This window comes from Peromyscus californicus, unplaced genomic scaffold (assembly GCF_007827085.1).
Source record: "Peromyscus californicus insignis strain IS unplaced genomic scaffold, ASM782708v3 Scaffold_3__1_contigs__length_106647218, whole genome shotgun sequence".
NCBI lineage: Eukaryota > Metazoa > Chordata > Mammalia > Rodentia > Cricetidae > Peromyscus > Peromyscus californicus.
In genome coordinates, this window is record NW_026294551.1 from 37967113 (window position 1) to 37989477 (window position 22365).

Sequence of the window (22365 nt, forward strand, 5' to 3'; positions counted from 1 at the left end):
TAATGTCGGTTTTCTTTTGAGTGCTAGTTTTAGCTAGGAGTTTTTAAATCCAGAAACTCACTATAGTACTGTGAATACTTCTGCTAGACTGGCACTAGAAGGCCTTGCCTGTGATTGAAAAAATGGTTGGCATTTTATTATAACTGGAAGTTGAAAAGAACCTCCCATATCTACTGCGAGGTACACACTTCCATGACTTCTCTAGGCCTTAAGATCCATTTCCTTATAGCCAGTTCCTGAATTATCTTACTTTTACCAGTATTAGAATTCAATTGTACTTGCATGTATATTTCTCATTGGTTAAAATCCTGCCTCTGTGTGTGTGTGTGTGTGTGTGTGTGTGTGTGTGTGTGTGTGTGTGTGTGTGAGAGAGAGAGAGAGAGAGAGAGAGAGAGAGAGAGAGAGAGAGAGAGAGAGAGAGATTGTCAGATAAACTGGCTGTGTTAAAAAAATCTGAATTTTCAGATTTTACTGTTTCAGTTAAGGCATTAAGAATTCATGTTGGATTATCCTCAATAGGCGAAGAGAAAGGCATGCTAAGACAATAGATATAGCTCAAGAAGAAGTTCTGACCTGCTTGGGGATTCATCTTTATGAACGACTGCATCGGATCTGGCAAAAACTACGGGCCGAAGAGCAGACGTGGCAGATGCTCTTCTATCTTGGTGTTGATGCTTTACGTAAGAGCTTTGAGGTAAGAGCAGGGGACCACTTCTGACTGGGATTTATTAGTCATGGGTCTAATCTTTTGGTTGGTTTTGTTTTTTAATGGTTTTTCACGTCAGTTTCTCCGTGTAGCCCTGGTTGTCCTGGAACTAACTCTGTAGACCATGCTGGCCTCGAACTCACAGAGATCCACCTACCTCCGCCTCCTGAGTGCTGGGATTAAAGGTGTACGCCACCACTGCCTGGCCTTTTTTTTTTTTTTTTAAGAGGGTCTTTCTGTGTGGTCTTGCCCTGGCCTCATACCTGTGATACTCCTGTCTCTGCTCTTTGAGTGCTAGAATTCTAGGCATGAGCTGCCATACCTGGTTAAAAGCTTGGACTGGAGCCACTGCCTCAGAAAGCTGCAGTTCCCTGATCCATGTGACTTCGACTGAGGGAAGGGGGATTTAGAAGTTAGTGGGGGGTTTGTAGTTGAAAGTTTTCCTGTGTCCTGCCTAGCCCGTGGTCAGGACAAATTTCTCTCACCCGCTGGGCCCCAAAAAGACATAAATAGGCTAATATTATTTTTAAACCATGGTCATGGCAGGCTTCTTGTTATCTAGTTCTTATATCTTAAATTAACCCATTTTTATAAATCTATACTTTGCCATGTGGCTCGTAGTTTACCAGTATCTTTACATCTTGCTTCTTATGGCTGCAGCTGGCAGCATGTCCTCCATTCTGCTTTTCTTCTTCCTCCTCTCTAGTTAGAATGTCCTGCTTAACCCTATTCTGCCTCACCATGAGCCAAACAGCTTTATTTATCACCAATCAGAGCAACACATATTCACAGCATACAGACAATATCACCCATCAGGTTTTCTTCCCTTTTTAGTCCTGTTATTCTTGTACTGTTGGTTTTCAGTGGGAAACTGAAGTTACAAAGATACAAAGATGTTGCTAAGTAGCAGGGGAGCTGGCTCAGCAGGTAAGGACAGTTGCTGCCAAGACTGACAACAACCTGAGTTTGATGTCTGAAGCTCATGGTGGAAGGAGAGACTCGCTTCCCACAAATTGAGAATTATGAATTCAAGGCTGGTCTCAGTTACATAGTGAGACTCTGCCTAGGGCAAAAAAACCAAAAATGCTGCTGCTCTGAAGTAAAGCTCATGGAAAGACAGCCAAACAGCAGAGTTAGAAAACTTTCACAAGTCTCAGTTTGTCTGATGATGAACAAATATCAAGCAAATATAACATACATGACATGGTAATAAAAACTACTTTTAGGGCAGTGGTTCTCAACCTTACTAATGCATGTCCTTTAATACAATTCTTCATGTTGTGGTGACTCCCAATCATAAAATTATTTTAGTTGGTACTTCAAAACTGTAATTTTGCTACTGTTATGAATTGTAATGCAAATATCTGTGTGTTCTGATGGTCTTAAGTGACCCCTGTGAAAGGGTTGTTTGACCCCAGGTTGAGAACTGCTGTTTTAGGGGCTCATGACATGGCTCAATGTTAGAATGTTTACCTAGTGTTCAGGAGGACCTGGGTTCAATTCCTGGCACAAAACAAAAAAAAAGGGTCTGCTTTAAAAGAACATTGGAGGCTTGTATTTCTAATGCTGCTATTATTATTGTGATTTGGTCACATTTTTTTCAGATATGTTCATAGAACCTGTATATTTGGTTAATGACTGTATTAGATATATAAAGCCATGGTTGTAACCCTTTAATTGGGCTACTTGTCCTTTTGAAAATGGGATGAAACCGTTTACAGAAACTCATCTATAAACTAAGTACTCTGAAGAGTCTGGGAAAATTTATACTGACTTTTGGTAAACAGATGTTTTTAATGTTTGTATCATTGAGATCAGATAATCTAGTTTGGTTATATAGTCTTTTAATTAAGAATACATGGGGGAAAAAAGGAAAAAAAAGAATAAATAGGAAAGCAGGGTATGGTGGTGCACACCTTGAATCTCAGCACTCTGAGTTCAAGGATAGCCTGGTCTACATAGCAAGTTCATTGATTTCAAGGATTACATAGACTTTTTCCAAATAATGATGATAATAATAAAAAAAGTAAAATAGATAAATATATAATAAATGAAGTATTGAGAAATGGATCAGTAGTTAAGAGCACTTGCTGCTCTTCCAAAGGACCTGGTTCACTTCCTAGTATCCATATGGACACTAGGCTCACAGATGAAGGCTCACAACCTTCTGTAACTCCAGTGTCCCAGGGGATCTGATGCTCTGTTGTGGAGATCATGGGATCAGGCATCTGTATGGTACACAGACATACATGCAGACAAAACACCCATATACGTACAGTTTAAAAAGGAAAAGAAGGAACGGGGCTTGAGAGATGGTTAGGCAGTTAAAAGAGCTTACTATTTCAGAGGACCCAGGTTCTAGTACCCATGTGGTGACTCAACAGACACCTGTAACTACAGTTCCAGTGATCTGTTCTCTCTTCTGGCCTCTGGGGGTTATGTAAGCCCATACGTAATATACTTTTTTTTTTTTTTTTTAAAGGCTAGAGATGTATCTTAGTGTTCCTGGGCTCAGTCCTCAGTAATATAAGGGGATGGGGTATGTATATGTAATAGGGATAAGTAAAACTAGAATATTGCTGACTTGAATAGCAGTGTGTTATTTTTTTCTTATAGGTACTAGTTGTACATTAACTTCTTGAGTCCATTTTTAAGACATTATCATTTAAAATACTAAAGCACGTGGAAGTCTCTCAGTTTGATCTTCAGAACTGCAAAAAAATTAAAATTTGTTTTTGCTGGACATGGTAGCTCATGTATAGTTCTAGCACATAAAGACTGTTGCAGAGTGCTACATGTTTGAAGCCAGCTTGAGCTGTAGAGTGAGACTGCCTCAAATAAGCAAATACTTAAGAAAATAAGCAAAAACTTAAGATTTTTATGGAGACTGTCTGATGAAATTGCTGCATAACATACTAGTTGTTTGTGTGATATTTAAATTTTTTAAAATGAGACTTCCCTTGGAAAAATAAAGGAAATTATGACCAATGTTCACATTCAACTTTGTTTTTACAATAGATGACTGTGGAAAAAGTACAGGGTATTAGCCGCTTGGAACAACTTTGTGAGGAATTTTCAGAGGAAGAACGAGTTAGAGAACTCAAGCAAGAAAAGAAACGCCAAAAACGGAAGAACCGACGAAAAAATAAGTGTGTGTGTGATATTCCTGCTTCCTTACACACAGCAGATGAAAAGGCAGTAGGCCAAGAGAAGGTGCGTGTGCTGCTTTGGCTTGAAGGAAGACTTGGCAGATTTGGGCATTTTACTCTCCTTTTCTAGATACGAGTTCCTATAGTTTATGTTTTGGCTTTCCCCCCAAAATCACGTGTAAGCCACAATATTTAATGCATGCATTTGTTTTATGAAGGCAGTGTATTGGATAGTTATCTTTCTGTAACAAAGTCAAAATATGGAATATTATCTTTGTGAATGACCTAGACCAGTTTTCAACTTTAGAATCCCCTTTTTCTTTTTTTTTTTTTGGTTTTTCGAGACAGGGTTTCTCTGTGTAGCTTTGCGCCTTTCCTGGAACTCGCTTTGGAGACCAGGCTGGCCTCGAACTCACAGAGATCCGCCTGGCTCTGCCTCCTGAGTGCTGGGATTAAAGGCGTGCGCCACCACCGCCCGGCCCTTTTTCTTAAAGTACACAGACTTTTTGTGGGTTATACTTAATCACTATTTACTGTAATAAATATTAAACTGGAGAAATTGTAGACCATTCAAGTCGTAAGCCCACTCTATATTAATCAAATAAGATTTAAGAAATACCGCCGGGCGGTGGTGGCGCACGCCTTTAATCCCAGCACTCGGGAGGCAGAGCCAGGCGGATCTCTGTGAGTTCGAGGCCAGCCTGGGCTACAGAGTGAGTTCCAGGAAAGGCGCAAAGCTACACAGAGAAACCCTGTCTCGAAAAACCAAAAAAAAAAAAAAAAAAAAGATTTAAGAAATACCATGTCAACATAGTGAGACCTCATCTCAGAAAAAAGTAAGTTTTCGACATTCTGGCTATTGTTTCAAAATGTAAGAGTTTTTTTTTTAAGTGACAAATTGACTTTATTCATTTTTGAGGAAGTGCCTGCTAAATACACAAATTTGAATAAGCATAGTTTGTCTCAGTCATTCTTTGAAGTAAAATGATTGTTCTTAGTTCAGCTTGCAACTCAAATAGTTGCCAGAGTTAGATTTCCTTGAGAGAGTTCTTGTACCTTGAGTACATGACACAAGATTTTGCTTAATGTTTAACAAGTGAAGGATGCAGTGACTTCAGTACATTTCAGTTGTGCTGCTACGTAAAGAAACTGTTTCTCAAAAACTTGGAGCAATCCTCCTGTCTCTCATTCTGGGATCACAGACATGAGCCTCTAGCTAGTCACAGTGATTTTTTTTCATACGGATACTCTTCATTTTTTAACTTTATAACTGCTATTTAATTAATTAGAAGTTAAAATGTAGCCATTACGGAAGTAAGTCTTTTTAATTGTCTCTTAATGTCTATCCTCAAAGGAAACAGACTTCATTGAAAATAGCTGCAAAGCCTGTGGCAGCACTGAAGACGGTAATAGTTGTGTAGAAGTAATTGTTACCAACGAAAGTACATCGTGTACCTGTCCTAGCAGTGGCAATCTTCTGGGGTCCCCTAAAATAAAGAAAGGTGAGTCAATCTTTTTAAAAAATAACTCTTGCTGGACCTTGTGTGGGTCTGAGCTAGGTCCTCTGCATATACGTTGTGGTTGTGTAGCTGGGTGTTGTTGTGGACCCCTAACAGCGGGAGTGGGGGATGTCTCTGACTCTTCTGCCTGCTCTTGGGACCCTTTTCCACCTACTGGGTCACCTCATCCAGCCTCGGTAGGAGGGTGTGTGCCCAGTCTTACTGTAATTGGTTATGCCATGTTCTTGATCTCCCTGCTAAGCCTGCTCTTTTTTTCTTTTCTTTTCTTTTATTTTTTTTAAGGGAAACGGAGGAGGAGTGGATCCAGGGGAGGTGGGGTGGGGTGTGGACTGGGAGATGTGGATGGAGGTAAGGGAAATATGGTCAGGATGTAGTGTATGCAAAGAATAAAAATTGAAAGAAAAAATTCAAAAGGGGAAAAGAAAACTTTTGCTGGGCACGGTGGCACACATTTTAATCCCAGCACTCAGGAGGCCATATCACAAAAACAAAGCATTTTTTTTTAATGATTTACTTATTTTTATTTTGTGCGCATTGGTGTTTGCCTGCATGTATGTCTGTGTGAGGGTGTCAGATCCCCTGGAACTGGAGACTGTTGTGAGCTGCCATGTGGATGCTGGGAATAGAACCCAGGTCCTCTGGAAGGGCAGCCATTGCTCCTAACCACTGGACATATCTTTCCAGCATTCCCCCACCCCACCCCCACCGCCGCCGCCGCCGCCCGCCCCCCCCCTCGCCCCCATAAAACAAACAAAAAAACGAACTCTCTGTCTGTTTTTCTTTTAAATATAAGTGCTTTTAAGAGTTTTTTTGGAATTAGAATTTGGTTTTTTGTTTTTCGAGACAGAGTTTCTTAGTAGCCCTGGCTGTCCTGGAACTTGCTATGTAGACCAGGCTGGCCTCCAACTCAGAGCTCCATCTGTCTCTGCCTCCCAAGTGCTGGGATTAAATGTATGCGCTGCCACTACCTTGCTGGAATTAGAATTTTAAAATTGCTTTATCACCTCAAAACTGTCATGCGATTTAGTCAGATACTTAATATTTCTTTTCTTACAAGAAACAAAATTTGTAAATATTAATCATACTTTCATTGCTTACTTTCTCTAAGCAATGAAATTTGATATTTTTCCCTGGACCCTGAATTAATTTTTATTCTCGCCTGCTGTATTTTCAGGTGTGTCTCCACACTGTAATGGTAGTGATTGTGGATATTCATCTAGCATGGAAGGAAGTGAAACAGGTTCTCGAGAAGGTTCAGATGTTGCCTGCACCGAGGGAATTTGTAACCATGATGAACATGGTATGCTCAGGTTAAGCTTCCTAATTAATATCTACTATGTGACTGATAGAACACCATAAATAGGAAGGGTTATTAATTTTTGTAGGTGAAGATTCCTGTGTTCATCACTGTGAAGACAAAGAAGATGATGGTGATAGTTGTGTTGAATGTTGGGCAAATTCTGAAGAAAATAATACAAAAGGAAAAAATAAAAAGAAGAAAAAGAAAAGCAAGATGTTGAAATGTGATGAACATGTAAGTGTGATGATTTGCAATTAGTAATTTTTTCCTTGAATTGATGGTGGTTCAGGCCTTTAATCCCAGCAGAAGCAGGCAGATTTCTGAGTTTAAGGCCAGCCTGGTCCATAGAGTTGAGTTCCAGGACATCCAGGGCTACATAGAGAAACACTCTCAAAAAAAAAAAAAGAAAAAAAAAAAATCGAAAAGTATTTTATATAGTTGCATTGCTTGTTCATCTTGTGGGTGTGTATATGAGGAAGTGTTTATTTGTCCACAAGTCCAAGTGAGTTATAAATCTCTTAAGTACTTTTTACTTTACTTTGTAATTTATAAAAAAATTTCCTTTAGATTTATTTCTTTTACATGTATGAATGTTTTACCTTCATGTATGACTGTGTACCACATGCCTGCAGAGGATAGAAGAGGATGCAGTGTTCCTTGGGAACTGGAGTTAGGATGACGGTGTCACCATGTGGGTTCTGGGAATCGAACCTGGATCCTTTGTAGGTGCTCTAAGCTGCTGAGCTCTCTCTCTCAAGAATCTATCATTTTAATTAGCTATATAATCTTGAAAAACTGTTTATTAGTTTTTCTGTTTGCAAATATGAGGATAATAGGCTGTGTTTTAGGTTCTGTGAAGATGAGGTAAGATTAAACAGGTTAGCATACCATCTGGAATGGGGTAAGTGTCTTGTAAATTAGCTGCTGCTGTTTTTTAGTATCACTTCTCAAGACTTAAAACTTCCCTGCAGATTTTTTGTTTTGTTTTGTTGTTGACTGTCTTGTCTGGATACTGTAGGCTAACCTGGAACTCACTAGTCACCTGGAAATTTTTGTTTGTTTTTCTTTGAATAATAATGGCTACTGTTTTTGCCCCTTTTTTTTCCTTGGGAAATCTCTTGCCCTGGTTTCAGATCCAAAAACTTGGAAGCTGTATTACAGATCCAAGTAATCGAGAGACCTCAGGAAACACCATGCACACAGTGTTTCACCGTGACAAGACCAAAGATGCACATCCTGAGAGTTGTTGCAGCGCTGAGAAGAGTGGGCAGCCATTGCCTTGGTTTGAGCATAGGAAAAATGTACCACAGTTCACAGAACCTACAGAAATGTCATTTGGTCCTGACTCTGGAAAAGGTGCCAAGAGCTTAGTTGAACTTCTTGTAAGTAGTTCACGCTATCTTTTTTGTGAGTTGGGGAAGATATTTGAAGGTTTCAGGTAGGGAACAGAGAGAGGTTAAGAAATGAAAGGTATTCATCCCATCATTCTTTGGTGACTTCATTTCTGTTGTTTCACTCATGACTTTTGTAACTGTTCTGGAGCACATTGTCTTGTTCTTGTTTGTCTCAAAGTTAAAACAGTTGGGAGAGTAAGAAGTGGCAGTATAGTACCCATCCTTCTAGACCTATTTGAATGAGTATAATCTCAGTACCCCAAAGGAGGAAGAGGCAGAAGGATCAGGAGTTTGACTCATGTTAGACACACATGGGGAGTTTGAAGCCATCCTAGGATGAGATCCTGTTTTAAGTCCTCCTTATTCCACCCCCGCCCCAAAAAACCTTAAAATAATGAAAAAGAACCTGAACTAAAACTTGCATTCCAAGTTAATTCCTTCAGGTGGTATATAGGGAAAAAGTATGACTGGCCTTGGGAGAGCTGTAAAATTGGTATCACCTCCTGAGACTTGAGTTGAGTTACACTGGATGTCAGTGTCCCAGTGTGTAGTGTGTGCTGGTGCATGGAAAGAAAAGAAAGAGAAGATTGCTACCCCTTCCATTATTGAATCCTAGTGGAAATGTCATTTGGAATATTAAGGATTTTATTGTTGCTTGTTTCGTTTTTATGTATGTTGTAAAGTTTAGTAGTGATTCTATATAACATACTTTTTAAGTTAAAAAAATTATCTTTTAATCTGTAGAGATAAAAATCATGTACTTAATTTGTAGAGATAAAAGTTTCAACATAGGACCAGCTAGAGATAAGTCTGGGTGTTTAAATATTGGTTAAATTAGTTGCATCCATCTCTATCTGGTTGTTTTTAAAGGCAGAAGGTATGTGATAGTCAGACTCATAGGTATATAGGGGGTAATTGTAGATACAATGTTTCAAACCAAGCTGAGTTAGAGTTTATCCTCACTAGTTTGTAAGATGGGATTCCATGATGCTTGTTCTGTAAACATTCCAATTAGAGATCCTGTGACTGGGTTGGAAAGAAAAGCTAGCCTGCTTTAATTTGTAGTTCCCCACCATGCACAGCATTTTGCATTCTTTGTCATGGTCTTAACTGCTGCTTTAATTTGCAGGATGAGTCTGAATGTACTTCAGATGAGGAAATCTTTATCTCACAAGATGAAATACAATCATTTATGGCTAATAACCAGTCTTTCTACAGCAATAGAGAACAGTACCGACAGCACCTGAAGGAGAAATTTAATAAATACTGCCGCTTAAATGACCACAAGAGGCCCATTTGTAGTGGCTGGTTGACAACGGCTGGAGCAAATTAAATAAATAAAATAGCTCTGTCTTTCAATGAAACACTCAAGATGACTACTGCGCCTTCTCTTTTAAAAACTCCTAATTTAGTGACTTCTGGCAAAATTTTATCTTAAATCAATGTGATTCCTTGTTTTGGGCGACGGTGGAGGTAACCTCATTCGTTTGTTCTTTCTTCAGGCTTGTGTCTTTAGTTGCGTGGCTGCACAGGCCTGCTTATGATTTAAGCCATCTCTTCATTAAACGTTTCTCTTCCTGTGAGACTTACTAAAGCAACTTAGTGGCAAAAGTAATGTTGTCCTTACACCTCTGTACAGAAATGACAGTGAGCTGGATATATGGTTTACAGTAGACATCCACTGCAAAGTGTCTGGACGCAATGTTAAAGGCAATGTGCAAAATTTAAAATAAAGAGTATTTATTAATACGCATAGTAGAATGTGGTGTACATGTTTCTACTCAGTGTGGTGGTACTTTAGTATTTGCCACTGGTGAACTTTGTACTTGGCCATCGTTGATGGCGAGAGCATTAAGAGCAAGTGAACGTAGAGATGCAGACTGTTGAAGACAGAATTCTTCCTTTGATGAGACTTGACAACAGAGAAAAGCAGTTTCTAGTCTTGTTCTTAAAGAATAAATGGCTTTAAATACTGACTAGCATTTTCCTTTCTCATGAGACTTGAATTGCCACACTAGAAGTTTCCAACGAGGTAACAGAAACACCTTAAATTCAGAGGCTCATATTGACCTAAAAGAATGAAAACAAAATGCTGGTAATTACTCGGCCTATAAGACTGGGACCAGGGAAGGATGCATGAGAGCTGACCACATTGTGGTTTGTGTCAGTGTGTACTCAGCCTTATTTGTTTTCCTTCATGAACTCAGTGTGACTTTACAGTTTACTGCTGTCACAAGCAAGCTGAGTACTAAAGGGGGAATGACTCCCAGGGGTAGCATTTTGCTGCCATTTGATAGGTCAGATTAGTGATGGAGAGATGATGGTAAGATGCTTGTAAGTTCCAGAGGGGAAGTGGCAGCATGCTTTTAATCCCATGTCTCGAAATAAAAATTAAAAAAAAAATGAACTGAATTCTATCCCCAGAACACACACAAAGAGGAGAGACTGTGTAAGGGATGAGACTGGATAATGAGTAAAAAGAAAAGGACTGGGGCTGGAGAGATGGCTCAGTGGTTAAGGGCACTGACTGCTCTTCCAGAGGTCCTGGATTCAGATCCCAGCAACCACATCGCAGCTCACACCCATCTATAACTCCAATTTCAGGGGACCCGACACCAATGCATGTACAATAATAAGTATAATACAAACTTACATATTTTTTTTAAAAAGAAAAGGACTAAATTCATATACTGTATGAAATTTGTCAAAGAATAAAAAGTAAATTGGATAAAGAAAAGAAAAAACCCAGTGCTGGGTGTCAGAGACAGATCCCTGAGACTTACTGGCTTGCAGGTATACTGGGCTCGTGCTCCAGATCAAAGAGAGCCCTTGTCTCAAAGAAGGTGGGGTCACTAAGGTGATGCAGTGGGGAGAAGGTGCTTGCCACCAGGCCTCACGACCTGAGTCTGATTCCTGGGACCCACATGGAGAGAACTGACCCCCACAAGTTGTCCCCTCTGACCACACGTGGTATGCATGTACCCCACCAATAAATATATAAATGTACTGGTTTTGTTTTGAGACTTGCCATGTAGACCAGGTAGGTCTTGAACTCAGACCTGTCTTCCAAGTTCTGGGATTAAAAGTGTGTGCCACCACACTTGTCATAAATGTACTTCTTAAAAAGGAGGATGGTGTTACTGAGGAACCATACCAGTTTCCTCTGGCCTATACATGTCTGGCACTTGCATACAGATGCACTTGGCACACAACACAACACAGAATAAAAGGTTGAATAGCACCACCAATGCACAGTTAGGGCTTTGTGTCTGTGTGTTGATATGACAAAAGTAGTAGGACATCATGTCTGAATAGTGAGGCTGGAGTGAATTGAAGGGGCTTCCTACCATTTAATTAGATTCCAAGTGTGTAACAGTGCTGCTTGCGTCCAGTTTTCATCATTGGCATCTTTTGTTTGGGCCCCACAATGCAGCTCAAACTGGCCTTGAACTGGAGATGGTTCTCTTACCTCAGCCTCTGTCATGGTGTATCCCAGGTAGCTGATGGCATTTCTTTGGTCAACCTGAGTTGTCTTTATTTGGTTGTGTATCACTGAGCAACATAGCCAAACAACTCTGGGCAATACTCTTATCTGGGCAATTTTCTTTACTGGACATCACTGCGAACTGAGCTATACCCCTGGCTACATGAAATTCCCGAAAGCAGTAGTTTGTTTTTTTAAAAATATTTGTTAATTATGTATACAGTGTTCTGCTTCCATGTATGCCTGCAAGCCTGAAGAGGGCACCAGATCTCATTACAGATGGTTGTGAGCCACCATGTGGGTGCTGGAAATTGAACTCAAGACCTCTCTGGAAGAGCAGCCAGTGCTCTTAACATCTGAGCCATCTCTCCAGCCCCATAATAGTTTTGTTTTAATTATTGCCTTTGTGGCCATATGAAGGATAGCCAAATGGGTGGTTAAGTGAACTTTTTTAATTTTTTTTTTTTTTTTTTTTTTTTTTTTTTTGGTTTTTCGAGACAGGGTTTCTCTGTGTAGCTTTGCGCCTTTCCTGGAACTCGCTTTGGAGACCAGGCTGGCCTCGAACTTACAGAGATCCGCCTGGCTCTGCCTCCCGAGTGCTGGGATTAAAGGCGTGCGCCACCACCGCCCGGCTGAATTTTTTTAATTTTTAAAGAAAATTTTTTATGTGTATAGGTATTTTTGTTTGTATGTATGTTTGTGTAAAGATGTCAGAGCCTTTGGAACTGGAGTTACAGTTGTGAGCTGCCATGTGGATGCTGGGAATTGAACCAGTGCTTTTCTGAGCTATCTCTCTAGCCCAAGTGAATTTTATTTTTTTCAGTCAGGGTCTCACTAGCCCAGAAATGTGGTTTATAATTAAGCCTCAGCCTCCTGGTGCTGGGTTACAGGATTGCAAAGCCATGGCTTTTGTGACTGTGGTACGCAGGTGCCGTATCTGAAGTATATGTCCAACTCCAGCAACCATAAATGATGGCTATATGAAGAAGGCAGACATCAGTTTTGGGTTTTTCTTTTTTTAGAGACAGGGTTTCTCTGTGTGTTGCCCTGACTGTCCCGGAACTTACTCTGTAGGCTGGCCTTGAACTTGGAAATCTACGTGCTTCTGCCTCCAGGTGCAAGGATTAAAGGCATAAAGGTGAGCGCCACTACTGTTCAGGGGTGGCAAAATCAGGCAGTTTTAAAACTTTGAATGGCCAGAGAATAAAGTGAGCCCTACTCTGAACAAAATTGATAATCCAATAATGGAGAATGAAGTAAAGACAGTTGGGCACATTCCTGCCCTAGGACTGAGATGCAGGTCACACTGTCACACCTCTTCATGTGCTAGTATAGTCATTGTTTTGCTTTTTGTGAAAAGGTCTCATGTGCCAGCTGGCCTGAAACTGTAGTAAAGGATGGCCTGGAACTGATTCACCTGCCTTTAACTCCCATAGTGCTATTACTTACTTACTGACTTGTGCCACCAGGCCTTGTGGTAGAGCTGGTGCTCCACATGTGTGAGGCCCTGTGTTGAGTCGCCTACACGAGAAGAAAAAAAAAAGTAACAAAACCCTATCTTATAGCGTGTATTGTGTATGTTGTTTAAAGTGTGTAAATATGCCTGTTACGCAGTGTTCAAATTGTCAACTCTTGCCAGTGATCCTCGAAGTACGTTGTATAAAATTTCCGCCCATGTAGGACGGGGAAGGGTGCTGTCAAGGGCAGTTGGAGACCATGGGGCCATTTAGAAGTAGAACTCAACAATACTTGGGTATTTTAACCATTTAGTTCTTGGCTAATAAGACCCAAGGATCGGGTACTGTGCATAAGAACCCTTCCTCACGTCACCTGGTCTTAAGGGCGGAGACACTTGAGCTTTTCTGGACTGAGTCCCTGCTATCAATCACCTGTGGTCTGGGAGGACACGGGAGTAACCTTTAGGTCCTCAGGCCTCTGGAAGTGGGGCTGACTGAGCAAAGGCGGCCTTGAGTGCATGCGTCCTCTTCCTCTTCCACCACAACGGGAGGCGCGCACCAAGAAAGCAAGACCACAGGCTGGCGGGCCCCTTTCTCGCGCCCGTGGGCCCCCGCCCGAATCGCTGCGGTTTCCGTCCCCCGCGGGAGGGACGGGCTCGCGCGGGGGCGTGGCCGGAAGGGGCGGCCCCGCGGCCGCTCAAGGGACAGGGCGGCCGAGCCGCGGCGGTCCTCGGGCGCGATGTGGCCCAGTGCCGAGGTCCCGAGGGCGGAGCCCGGGCCGGAGGCTCGCCCGCACGGGGGTGGGTCTAGGCACTGCTCCGACGCCTGCAAGTTGTCCGCGCTCGCCCCAGCAGTGACCAGGGAGCGGCCAAGCGTCTCTCACCCCGGACAAAGCTCCGCGGGAATAGTGCCTGGCTGGCTGAACGAGGTGGGCGGACGGCTCGGGACCATGGCCAGAGCCGGCATGGAGCGGTGGCGTGACCGCCTGGCACTGGTGACGGGAGCCTCGGGGGGCATAGGCGCGGCCGTGGCCCGGGCATTAGTCCAGCAGGGACTGAAGGTGGTGGGTTGTGCCCGCACCGTTGGCAACATCGAGGTAAGGCCCCGCTGAGCAGCGGGGACGCTCTGGGGGACGTCGTTTCCACGGGCTAGGGCTCCGAGTGGGGGAGGGGGGGTGGCCGGAGCCAGGCTGTGACCCTGCTCTCACCAGCCTGCTACCCCAGGGCCATTTGCAACGGCCTTGAGGGCAGGAGTGACGGGTGTCTAGTAGCGGGAGGACCTACTTTCTCCCTTAGTCCTGTTTTTACAACGAGCCATTCGCTCCTGGCGGCCTGTGCCTGCAGCGTACTAAATCCCTGACCCCTGGCATTCTCTTCCCTTACCCCTGCCATCGTCCGCCCCTATACTGACAGGTGGAAAGGGGAAGCCAGAGGTCAGGGCCTAGCTAGACAGCCCGGAGAAGGAAAGAAAGCTGGCTCGCTTTAGTGGCTAGGTTAGTTTCCTCTTGTCCTCAGACCTCACACAGCCACACCAGGTAAAGGGCTAGCCAACCAATGAGCAAGAATCTAGAGGTCTTGAGAGTTTGACCCGCGAGCGAGGGTGGGAGCTAGTGCTCCTTTCAAGTTCATATCTCAGGCTCCACTCATATGCCATGAGCCTAAGTGGTGACTGGAATATTTACTTATAGATTCTTTTTTTCTGGTTCACTTTCCTAGGTGGGACTGAATAGGTGAACTAGGGCACTGGGTGTAAAAATCTTAATGGATCCAGAACTCCCTAGTTTTTCTCTTAACATGTTTTTGGGGGTTCCCAGACTTATGAGCAGCACCAACTCTGAAAAGGCGAGGAGGAGATGGCCATTTGGGGGAAGGCAAGAGAAATTCCCATTATTTGCCCTGGCAGGACCACCCTCAGGTGTGTGGGTTAGCCTTCCCTGCAGGGTTCTGTCCTCAGCCTGGTTCAAAGTCCGCTGGTAGAAAAGGGGTAAGGAGGCCTTGGGTGGAGGCAAAGGGAAAAGGTGTACAGGAAGGACTGTCTGATCCCTGCTAGTGACTAAAGGTACACTTTATAGCCTCCCAGATAATCCCAAGGTCACCTGGCTCCACCATTGCCCCACTCTGCCCCTCCCTTTCCCTGGAAATACATAGGGTCCAACCCCAGCTTTGAAGCCTAGGGGATTAAGGCCAAGGATTGGACAACTGGATTCCCCTAGGTTTTTTTGGTTTTGTGTTTAGGGTTTTTTTTCCGATTTATTTATTTTTATTTTATGTGTATGCATTGGTGTTTTGCCCGTATATATATATCTGTGCGAGGGTGTTGGATCCCCTGGAACTGGAGTTACAGACAGTGATGAGCTGCCATATGGGTGCTGGGAATTGAACCTGGGTCCTCTGGAAGAGCAGCCAGTGCTCTTAACCACTGAGCCAACTCTCCAGCCCCCTGTTTTTAGTTTTGATTCCCTAATTCTGAAGCCACTCTTGCCTCTCTACCCTAAGTTCCCCAGGAAAGGGAGGCACCAAATCCCAAGGGAATCTCCAGGCAGGTTATTCAGCCTTAGGATGGCTTCATGTCATTAAGGGAGAACCTCTTTGCTGTGTGGGACTGTCCTGATTTCAGGTCATTTTGGAGAGTAATGGCTATGGCAGAGATGAAGCATGGCATGGCAGTGACGGGGAGAAAAATATTACACACACATACACACACACACACACACACACACACACACACACACACACACACACACACACACGCGCGCACACACACACAGCTTTTCTGTTGGGGACTTTGAGTCTGGGGGGGGGGATTCCTGGGTTTCTTGCTCACTATCTGTTTTTATTGATTGATTAATTTGATGATATTAAAACTAAGTTTGGGTTCTGTAGAATTACTGGGAGAAATCCTACTCCCTGAGGTGGTTATGAACAGTAAAATCAGGTGGAAAGGGGCTTCTGAGTCCCAGAGGGATACAACTTTTGAACTCACAGAAGGTTAAAGCAGGAGGAACCTGACAGAGCACCAGGGAGGCAGAGGCAGGCGGATCTCTGTGAGTTCAAGGCCACCCTGGTCTACAAAGCAAGTTCCAGGACAGCCAGGGCTACACAGAGAAACCCTGTTTCAAAAAAACAAAACCCAAAACAAACAAAAAGGCAGGAAAGAATTTATTTGGTCACCTGATCAAGCCTTTTATTCCTAGCTTCACTTGGAAGGAGGAAGGGGCCCAGGCCAGGGCAGTTGGCCAAATTGGCCTTCCTCTAGGCCAGCCTGCACACTGCCCCTGCCCCCCCCCCCCTGGCCACACTTACACAGTCACCTTCACAAGGCTCAAGTGCCCAGTCACTCCCTGGCCTCCCACAGCCTGCTTTCTTCCAACTTGTAAATGTCAGCTCCTGCCACACTCAGGGGCCTGCTTTTTCAGGGCCCTGCAGTGCACTGAGGGACTTGGACACACACAGGGAGTGTCTGGTGACAGGTGACCGACTAAGTAGGAGGGGAAACTTGGGGTTGAGGGGGTACTAGAGGATAGAGAGCCTGGCTGCTTGTAGGGAGCCAGAGAGACTTGACTGAGTTCCATTGAAGGGTGTGCATAGGACTCACCGTTAAGTTGTGTGTGCCTTTTGGGAAGGGAAGTGGCAGTTCAGAGCTGAGCCCTTCTGGGAGGGACTGGCCGACACTGAAGAGAAGAAGAGAATTGGGGCTCTGGGGTAACCAGCTCAGGGCCTCTTGGCCCTACTGGAAGAATGATATGGGGCCAAGGGTATTAGAGATCTACTTCCAGGTACTGGGGAAAGAGTAGAAGTCTCCCTCCGTTCTCAGGACCCCTGACCTCTTCTCTCTCTTTAGCACTGAAGACTTTATTATGTGAGATCCTCCGTGATCTGTTCTACCGTTGCTCTGTTGCTCTCCTTCTCTCGGGGAGTGTCCCCAACCCCTTAGACTTTGACCAAACAGACCGAGCTTTGGGATGGGCAGACCCAGCCGTTCTCATAAGGCCAAAAGGCGGCTGCCACTAGAGAGTTCTGAGTCGTGACCTGGGGGGGAGGGCCGACCCTGGGTGAGGAGGTGTGGGAGTGAGCAGCTCACCCCAGTTAGACCCCTGTTGGGTTTCATAGGAGCTGGCTGCTGAATGTAAGAGTGCAGGCTACCCCGGGACTTTGATCCCCTACAGATGTGACCTGTCAAATGAGGAGGACATCCTCTCCATGTTCTCAGCTGTCCGCTCTCAGCACAGTGGCGTGGACATCTGTATCAACAATGCTGGCATGGCCCGGCCCGACACCCTGCTCTCAGGCAGCACCAGCGGCTGGAAGGACATGTTCAATGTAAGGGTTCCAGAACTGGGGCAGGAGGCTGGGTGGTGAGAGGGGAGTGGGCATTATTAGACAGAGGGCTCCTGGGGACAGGACTCCAGGAAGAAGGAGCTTCAATTTCCTGCTGGGGCGTTTTGATTTTCCACTCACTACTGGTATCACAAGGAGAGTGAGTGGATAAACAGCTTTTCAGCCCCTGATAGTTCTTAAACTCTGGACTGGTTGTGGTGGGAGAAAGACTGCAGAGGAGAGAACTGTGATTTATTGGATGTCCCTGCTTGTGCTGGGTACCTGGGATCAAGGTCTCAGGGGAAGAAGAGCAGCAGAAATAAGACGTTATGTTTGCACCTGGTCCTGTGTGACTCAGGCAAGCTCCTGACAGCCTCTGAGCTGTAGTCTTGTCACGTTTAGCTGGGATGAACACACCTAAATCATCCCTATCCCAAGCCCCACTGTCCCCAGTGTACAGAGTGTACAGAGTGTGGGAGAACACGTGGCCTTGTAGAGGGGTGGCCCTTGCTCAAATTCAGGCTAGCTGCCCACTGCAGTATGGGCAGAGCTTTGATTTCTTTTAGAGAAATGGGAAGCCTGTATTACGCTTTGGAGAGTGTACAGGCCAGGGCTGGTGAAATGGCCCAGTGGGTGAAGGTGCTTACCATTAAGACCCAAGCCCCATATGATGAGAGAAGAGAGTCAACTCCTATAAGTTGTCCTTTGACCTCCACGTAAGCACTGTGGCATGCATACACACATGCGCGCATGCACGCGCGCGCACACAGACACACCAAAATAAAAGTTAATAAACACATGTAATAAGAGCATGTACAGGCCAAACACAGCCTCAAGGACATGTGTTTCCAACTTCTGGACAGCATTGTGGGTGGCACTAGGGTGTGAAAGTATTTGAGAGGCTGAAAGCAATGCCAGAGCCCTCTCTACATCTGGTATAGTAGGCTAGTATTGATAGGTACTTGGAAGTGGAACAATGAGAATGAAGTCTGGCCTCAGTCTTCTGGATCAGAACCATAGCCCTCGTGGGCAGAGACACATGTCTAATCCTGGACCTCAGCTTGCCCATCTGTAAAATGAGGGACTCCTAAGTCCCCAAGGCCCCTTTGTCTTGAATATTACCTAAATCCATTAGCCCCATCCTAGGATCCCTAGACCCAGGAAGCTTCCGCCATGCTCCTAGGGATTCATTTATCCTCCATATGCCCTACAACCCCACCCTGTTAAGAGGACCAGAAACAGGCTGAGCCCTTTCTGCATCCCAATACCCAAGTGTTGCTGCTACCCCAAGCACTGAGGCAGGTCTTCACTGAGGGCATTCTGTCCTGATGCCTGGGTGGCACTTGATAAAGCAAATCAGCTAATCTGCCAGCTGTCCCTCTCCTCTGGAGAAGAGAGAGGCAGGAGGGCCCGATGAAAGCTTTATCTCTGCTGGCCTCTCTGGCCAAGCTGATGGGTGGAGTAGACAGCGGACAGGTGCTTCAGAGCAGATAGCTCCTTAGACCTCTGCACCATGAAGGGTGGGGACTTAAGATCACCTCTGCCAGGAATGGCAAGTGACCCCACCCACTCAAGAGTCCCCACACCTGGGCTTGTTGCTGGGGTATAGGTTAAAGGCCTGTGAGCCTCCTCCACCCATGATTGGTGGGGATTACCAGGGAACAGGGTGGCTGAGGAGGGCAGGGAGAGAGGGGATGGATTCTGTGTGTGAGGAGAAAGATTTAGGCCATTCAGGAAGGTTTTCAATCTGTTTAGGAGGGAGCGGGTCTAGACGCTGTCCCTGAGAAGGATGGCAGGTTTCCTGAAGCAGAGGTCTGACTATGGCAGAGATGGCTGGCAGAGTGGCCTGGGCTTGGGTGGGAGGCTTATTCACAGGGACTCAGCCAGGAAAAGAGCTGCCTCTGCCGTCATCTGGGGGTGGTAGTTGTGAAGGGTTGGGCCCCCCACAGAGAAGGCATACCACTCCCTCCCCCTGGTGCTCCACGGCTCTATCACCTGTTGAGTTGGGCCCAAGCTGGAGCCACTCCATTGCCCTCCCTGGCCCACAGGTGAATGTACTGGCCCTCAGCATCTGCACTCGGGAAGCCTATCAGTCCATGAAGGAGCGAAATGTGGACGACGGGCATATTATTAACATCAACAGGTGAGGCCGGGCAGCCGAGGCTTAGAGCTCGGGTCCTGTCAGAGCTCACTTAACCTCTAGATGGCATTTTCTTCGATAGTAAGATAGGTATTTAATATCTAAGTGGCATGATTCTGACAAAGGGAAGTGCCTTTGTCTAGAGGGGAGAGCTCAGCCCCTGCCCTCCATAGCCAATGCCTGGGAACTCTCCAGGGACTGAGTGCCGTTGGACCTTTTCCTCAGACCCAGGGATACATCTGCATTGTGGTCCAAAGAGACTGCACAGGCTCTAGTGTAGGAGGCCATTGCCTGTGGGGACATGGTCTGACAACTCCAGACATCTCCCAGGAGAGCCCTGTCAGTGAGCATGCAGACGTGTGGTGAGGCTCCTGTCAACCTGTCTGGCTGCAGAAGTGAGTACGCAGGAGGCCGAAGGGCAGCTTCAGGACAAAGCAGCTTTCAGGAGCTGCGTAGACAAGAGACTAGATTTATCCAGTGGACTGTAGGGATAGCCATCCGCGGTCCCCACCAAGGCTCCCTGTCAGCCTCTGGGTAACGAAGCTGAGCCGGAAGACAGGAGCACCGCCAGTGGCTGTGGAACTTTACTCTCTCCTCTCTCCCCTTCCCTTCTCCCACCCAGCATGTGTGGCCACCGAGTCCCACCCGAGTCTATGATCCATTTCTATTGTGCGACCAAGTATGCCGTCACAGCATTGACAGAGGGACTAAGGCAAGAGCTTCTGGAGGCCCAGACCCATATCCGGGCCACGGTGAGGCTGTGGTCTAGCCCTGGTGGGAATGGTGTGGGCCCAGCCCTCCCGCCTGCACATGTCCAGGAAGGCCTGCTGAGAGCCCCTGGGTTCAAGGAGTGCACAAGTCCTGGGCGCTGCTGCTCCTTACGAGGACAGTCACCTCGCTCCACTCACCCCAGAGCCAATGGTCAGACTCACACTTGGAGTGGGAGGGGCCAGCTCGAAGGGACCACGGAGTGAGACTAAGAGAAATCACACACACACAGTGGCTGGAGACCAGCACTCTGGGCTCTTCCCTAGAAGACCACATGACTTTGGGTAAATCACTGAACCTCGCTCAGCTTCAGTCTTCACATTTGTGAGATGCAATGATAATGACACTTACTTGGTTATGAGGCTTTAAAAACAGCGCTTTGGAAAGCATTAACCAAACCTATAGGAACGGCTCCATATGTAGTACAGGGTATTGTGAGAGGTGCCAGCTGGAGCTCTCAGTGGTGACTTTGGAAGGAGGAGGACAGTTGAGGACATGAGGCGGCTGCCATTGTGAACCGGGAGCCCTGTGGCCTCTAGCCTTCCCCTCAACCTCCTCCAAGGCCTGAGAAAGCTCAGGCTGAGCAGTGTATCTCTGTTGGCCCAGTGTATCTCTCCAGGCTTGGTGGAGACACAGTTTGCCTTCAAACTCCATGACAAGGACCCCGAGAGGGCAGCTGCCACCTATGAAGACATAAAGGTGGGCGCCTTCTGGGCCTAGTAAAGCCGCTCAGTCCTCTGGACCCCCAGACTGCTCCTCTGCAGCCTGTCACTCCTGGAGGGTCGGGTGGGGATGTGGAGGTTCGAGTCCCTCTGAGGGGGTTGGAGCTTGGTCACGTCGGCCCTGTCCCCTGTCTCAACGCTCTCCCCTGGTGCTCAGTGTCTCAAACCCGAGGATGTGGCCGAAGCTGTCATCTATGTCCTCAGCACCCCGCCACACGTTCAGGTGAGTCTGCCTTAGCTGTTTACCCACTGGGAGAAGCCCAACTATGCCCAGAAGTGGGCCGGCCGCAGGGAGTCCTTGAGGGTAGCTGCCTCACGCCTTCTGCCTTCCACAGGTTGGAGACATCCAGATGAGGCCCACAGAGCAGGTGACCTAGTGTTCTGTGGGGGGCCCTACCTTCCCCACCCTCATGGCTTGCCTCCTGCCTCTGGATTTCAGCTGTTGATTTCTGGACCCTGGATCTTACTTTCGGTATCCACTCCACTAGGGATAGAAAATTTCTCAAATTATTCCCAATTTACATGTGAAAAAATGGGCTGGGGAGAGAAGGCGTGGTCATGACTATTTTATCTGCTGACTTGTTCTGGGTCCCCCTTTGGGTTCCTTAGCCTTTGCTCTCCTCAGCCTCTTCCTTTTACCTAGCAAGGGGATGTGGCCCAAAGGGGCACTGTGTATCTTGCACTCTCCCCTCTGCCCCTTAGGGTTGGGGTGGCAGAGACAGGACCTCATCTTTCACTTGTATGGTTACCCAGGGCTCCATGCTCCCTGCCCCCACTCCCCACCTCTCCAGCCCAATCTTGGCTACTCTCCTGGGGTCATCACTGCACTCTGACCACGGCTACAGAATACCAGGGCCTGTCTCCCAGCTTCCATTTCACTGTAACAATTAAAGAGAAAGATTGAAACCTACTCTGGCTTTAGAAGTGTCTTTCATTTTTTCCCTCCTCCTTGGTGATCAGTGTGGCTGTGTCTCAGAATTTCTTCCAGGTAAGTGGGAAGATGGGTAGATTTGGAGCATCACTTCTGGAGTAAGCAGGAGATGGTTAGTGCCAGGACCAGCCAAAGATACATGTGTCTCCAAAAAATATAAGTAAGTAAATAAGTAAATAAATAAGAGGGCAGGGAGATGGTTCAGAGTTAAGAACATTGGCTGCTCTTCTGGAGGTTCCAAGTTTGCTTCCCGGAACCCACATGGTGACTCCAAGTTCTTCTGGTCTCCTGGGGCACCAGGCATGCATGTGGTGCACAGCCATACACACAGACAATACACCTCCATGCATAAACAATGAAAGACTTGAAAAATAAAATAAATTGGACCCAGGCATGCATAGTAATGCACACCTTTAATACCAACACTTGAGAAGCAGAAGCAGGGGGGTTGCCATGAATTTGTGGCCAGCCTGGTCTA

The 22365-nt window shown here is 45.9% G+C and overlaps 2 protein-coding genes across 5 annotated transcripts in view; both read left to right on the forward strand.

Annotated features, from left to right (window-relative positions):
• The window catches only part of Ggnbp2 (gametogenetin binding protein 2), a 38345-nt gene extending 28521 nt beyond the window's left edge, over positions 1-9824 (forward strand). For all 4 annotated transcript variants that reach the window (XM_052759527.1, XM_052759528.1, XM_052759529.1 and 1 more), the window contains 7 exons: positions 520-694; positions 3725-3919; positions 5210-5357; positions 6550-6675; positions 6761-6909; positions 7809-8057; positions 9199-9824. In XM_052759527.1, the coding sequence (XP_052615487.1) occupies positions 520-694; positions 3725-3919; positions 5210-5357; positions 6550-6675; positions 6761-6909; positions 7809-8057; positions 9199-9402 (1246 nt within the window). In that variant the 3' untranslated portion in view covers positions 9403-9824. The remainder of the gene's footprint in view (positions 1-519; positions 695-3724; positions 3920-5209; positions 5358-6549; positions 6676-6760; positions 6910-7808; positions 8058-9198) is intronic.
• Positions 9825-13688: 3864 nt separating this feature from the next.
• On the forward strand, positions 13689-21866 carry Dhrs11 (dehydrogenase/reductase 11). Its single transcript, XM_052757872.1, has 7 exons — positions 13689-14106; positions 17120-17329; positions 19375-19469; positions 20089-20218; positions 20841-20933; positions 21114-21179; positions 21292-21866. Exons 1-7 carry the CDS (start codon positions 13750-13752, stop codon positions 21331-21333), a joined length of 993 nt encoding a protein of 330 aa, XP_052613832.1. The 5' UTR covers positions 13689-13749; the 3' UTR covers positions 21334-21866.
• The last annotated feature ends 499 nt before the right edge of the window (positions 21867-22365 follow it).

What these genes read in the sequence shown, in the direction of transcription:
- Dhrs11 (XM_052757872.1), top strand. Translation starts at nt 13,750, where the DNA reads ATGTGGCCCAGTGCCGAGGTCCCGAGGGCGGAGCCCGGGCCGGAGGCT. An exon ending in GCACCGTTGGCAACATCGAG is followed by an intron (nt 14,107 to 17,119) that starts GTAAGGCCCCGC and finishes TGGGTTTCATAG; the next exon opens with GAGCTGGCTGCTGAATGTAA. An exon ending in GCACCCCGCCACACGTTCAG is followed by an intron (nt 21,180 to 21,291) that starts GTGAGTCTGCCT and finishes TGCCTTCCACAG; the next exon opens with GTTGGAGACATCCAGATGAG.